Source organism: Acanthisitta chloris, unplaced genomic scaffold (assembly GCF_000695815.1).
Source record: "Acanthisitta chloris isolate BGI_N310 unplaced genomic scaffold, ASM69581v1 scaffold26282, whole genome shotgun sequence".
Taxonomy (NCBI): Eukaryota; Metazoa; Chordata; class Aves; order Passeriformes; family Acanthisittidae; genus Acanthisitta; species Acanthisitta chloris.
In genome coordinates this window covers 10,729-14,260 of record NW_008661553.1, presented here as the reverse complement: position 1 = coordinate 14,260, position 3,532 = coordinate 10,729, and the positions used below count along the sequence as shown (strand labels likewise).

Below are 3,532 nucleotides of genomic sequence, written 5' to 3'. Positions count from 1 at the left end.
TGCCGCCAGGGAGCCACATTGCTCATTTCATGCCTCTGGGCTGCAACCTCCATTCTTCCTTTCCTTGGGAAGTGGTACCTTTCTGACCTCTTCTGTATCAGATTTGCTTGAAGTTGGCTAATGAATGCATAAGCTGTTCGAGGAGGGGTCAGGCAAATGAACAAAAGGATTATATAAGCCTTAATTTCTCAAGGAAAAGGGCTAACAGGACATTTAAACGTTGTTGTAGCCTCCCTTGAAGTTACAGAGCTTGTTAAAAATAAATACCCACCACATTAGCAGCTCGATAGAGTTGACTCTGCCGCATTTCAGTTTTCTAAAAACAGAACAGACTAAGAACCCGAAACCAAACACCATCCCCCACCGGCATCTCGAATAAACCACATCCTGTGAACAGTTTTCTGAAAGCCAAATTGAAAACTCAGCCTGATTCTTCAAATGAAGGATGAAGCCAAAAGGCAAACAAGGAATCTGAACTGAGGTTAAGTGGTTCCAACTAGAAGATGTCTTGTTTTAGAGCATGGTGAATAATCCTGTGCCTGTTCTTTCTCACCGGGGCAGGAAGGTCCTGGTTCTCTTACCGATGCAGTGACTTTCGGGGGTGTTGGTAACCCAACACACCACACAGGAACCAGCAGCATGTTAAACCTTTGCAAATATTGCTAGCATATTTGTTAGGTGTTTGTGGAGTGGAACGTGTGTGAAAGGTGACTTTTGAGTTAGTGCTTTATTCCTGTTGTTATAAATGCCATGCAGGCAAAACATTCCATAATGGAAGTTGTTGTTTTGTCACATTGGCACTGCTTGGGTTTTGTTGGGCTTTTTGTTTAATGAGGAATTCATAGTTTGAAAAAGAGCTGCAGGAGAAGTTGCATTTGCTTGCTTAGATAATTAGAGGCTGCTTCATGTCTCATAACTGAGAATATTTTTTGTGTAACAGCATGTGTTTATACCTGTGATAATCCCAGTGATGATATAAGGACAGTCCCATCTGTCTTGTTGACACGTAGACAACTTCATTGGGTTTTTTACTGAACACCATCTCTCTCCAAATGCCTTTGATTGATTTTGCAGTGTTCTCTGTAAAACATGCAGTAGACATGTTATCATGGACATCTAACACATTTGTGTAACAGAAATACTGTGCATGACCAGTGACTAGATAATTGAATGTCAGACTTGAGACTAGGGCTAGGTCACTGTACAAATGGTGATTTGTGAGGGTTGTCACTTGTGCTCTCTGAACAGCCTATGCAAAAATCTTTCTCTGCAACCCTAGAAAGGTTTGAAAGACACTGTTTTTATAACCCAGGATTCAGCTGGTAGCAACAGCAAGTGTTCAGTGATGGAGTAAGGACCTGTAGCTTCCAAACCAGCACAGCTGAGGCACAGAGATCACAGCCAGCTCTGTCACACATCAGTAGCTCGGGGAGAAAAGGTGGATGCACAGCTGGAGGCAGCAACAGCTTAAACTGGACAGATCTGTCCTTCTTGCAAGGTTTTTTTGCCCAGGCTGAATGTGAATATACAGTAGCACACCCTGAGAAGCTGAGCCACAGACATGTTTTTCCTGTCCTTTGTAGGCCACTTAGGCCTCGCCGTGTTTGCCAAGACAAATTGTCCAGCAGAGAATGTTGTGTAGAGTCATCAGCAAGCTGCAGTTGGGGATGACCTCGGGAGATCTCACACCCTAGAATGGCTCCCAGTGCATTGATATTTTTGTTATTGGCTCCAGTAGTTTTAATTTGTCGCAAATGCCACTTCTAATGTTCTGATACTTAAAGTGGGAAGTATCGTTTGCTGTGTTTGGTGTGGCTGCGTTAAGGCTGATAAGTTAGATGTTGTGAATGTTTATGGTTGAAAGTTTGGTTTTCTCTTCCGGTTACGTGCAAATTCTTCCAGTATTTTAGTTTCTTGTAGCATATGAGATGTTCAACTGATCTGCACATCTGCAGTGTTTTGTTCTCTGCATTCATGGAGAACTGGGTTATTTTTAACCTTAAAGCTTAAATAAACTAACAGGAAATAAGTGTTTCGCTCACATGGCATACGAGACTCATTTTCAGTTTTCAACGTTCCTTTTCAGGCTAATGGATACAGCTTCATCAATATTGATCACGGACAAGCAGTATCTTTGCTAAAGACTTTTCAGAACGCAGTGGAGCTCATCATTGTGCGAGAAGTTTCTTCATAAGTTCCTTGGATCGTGGGGATAAACCAACAAGATTCATCGAAGGACTGTGGGGAAACTGAATATTTTGCATATTTTTATACGTTAGAAGAACTCGAAAAAGAATTATGATCAAAATTTGTACAGGAAATACTGAACTTGTGGTTAAAGGGGGAAAAAAACCACTGTATAGATCGTACAGGAAATAATTTTGGAAGCACGTATGGTGAATAAACTCGTTTTTAAGCATTATAGCAATCTAAGGATCACTCCTCCAAGAACAAACCTGTGTTGTTTTTTTGTACAGATGGTAGGTTTATTTTTGGATAATTCATACACATTACTAAACTTTGTGCAGGGCTTCGAGGAGCCTCAGTTGTAGCCCGCGGGCAGATGGCAGGGCTGTCTGTCCTGTAGCTGTTTTATTGCCTTTATTTTTATTCACCAGATATTAATGTGTTACGCTGAACCACTCGTGTAGATACGAACAGGGGATATTGAAACGTTGGCTTTGCTATGTGCACATTGTATAGATGAATGGGTAGATGGAAGGTGGTGCTGGTTGGGCAGCATAGAGGTCAGGTGAGACAATTATCTGCTATCTAAGTCTGGATTCGGGAAGGAGGGAGAAGTGTTTAGTCCTGGAGTTGTACGTCTACCATTAGAAAATGCAATAAAAGCTTACGGTGTTTTTTTAGGAAGACTGTAACTACAAATTTGTGACATTATACAGGATTTGTTCTTAATGTAGTCATTGAATATTCATTTGCCACATGTGATTCATGTTTAGTTGGGTTTTCTCTCGCATACAGAACTCGTTTCAGCCGTACTGTGGAAACGTGCCCAGAGATCTTTCTCTGCCATGGAAATCCCCAATTTTGTGGAAACGGTGATACTTTTGTCTTTTTAGGGGGAAAAAAAAAGGACTCCATTTTAAGCTTACGGATTTAAAAATGAAACTGAAATGGCCAGTTTTTAGGGTTGTTGCCTGTAATACCTATTTAAACAGACACAAAGGAGGAAGGGTCGAGAGAGACATCTCGGGTTTGTTTGGCCTTTGCATTGCCTTGTTGATCAAGAAGGAAACAATTCGCATGGAGCTAGTAACCAAAGCAAGTTTGTGCAACTTTGAGCAGTGACGGAGAGCTGAGATGGAGAGCAGGGGGAGGGTGTGCTTACAACCCACCAGTGCGTAATGAGGTTTCTTAAAGGGCTGTTCCTACAGGTAACATTAAATGTGAACTAGACACTTCAGAGTCATTAAAGGGTTTCTAACTGCATTAATGTAACAGTGATTTACCACAGGCTGCCTTTGTTCCTTATTACTGTACAAAACGTTCAATTATGCTTCTGTTAATTTTG

At 41.4% G+C, this 3,532-nt stretch overlaps 1 protein-coding gene across 1 annotated transcript in view; it reads left to right on the top strand.

Annotated features, from left to right (window-relative positions):
• Positions 1-2,835, top strand: part of ERBB2IP (erbb2 interacting protein) — a gene marked incomplete at its 5' end in the record, with an annotated part of 35,863 nt that extends 33,028 nt beyond the window's left edge. Inside the window, one exon of the mRNA XM_009070279.1 lies at positions 2,087-2,835. Within this exon, the coding sequence (XP_009068527.1) occupies positions 2,087-2,194 (108 nt within the window). The remainder of the gene's footprint in view (positions 1-2,086) is intronic.
• Positions 2,836-3,532: the final 697 nt, after the last annotated feature.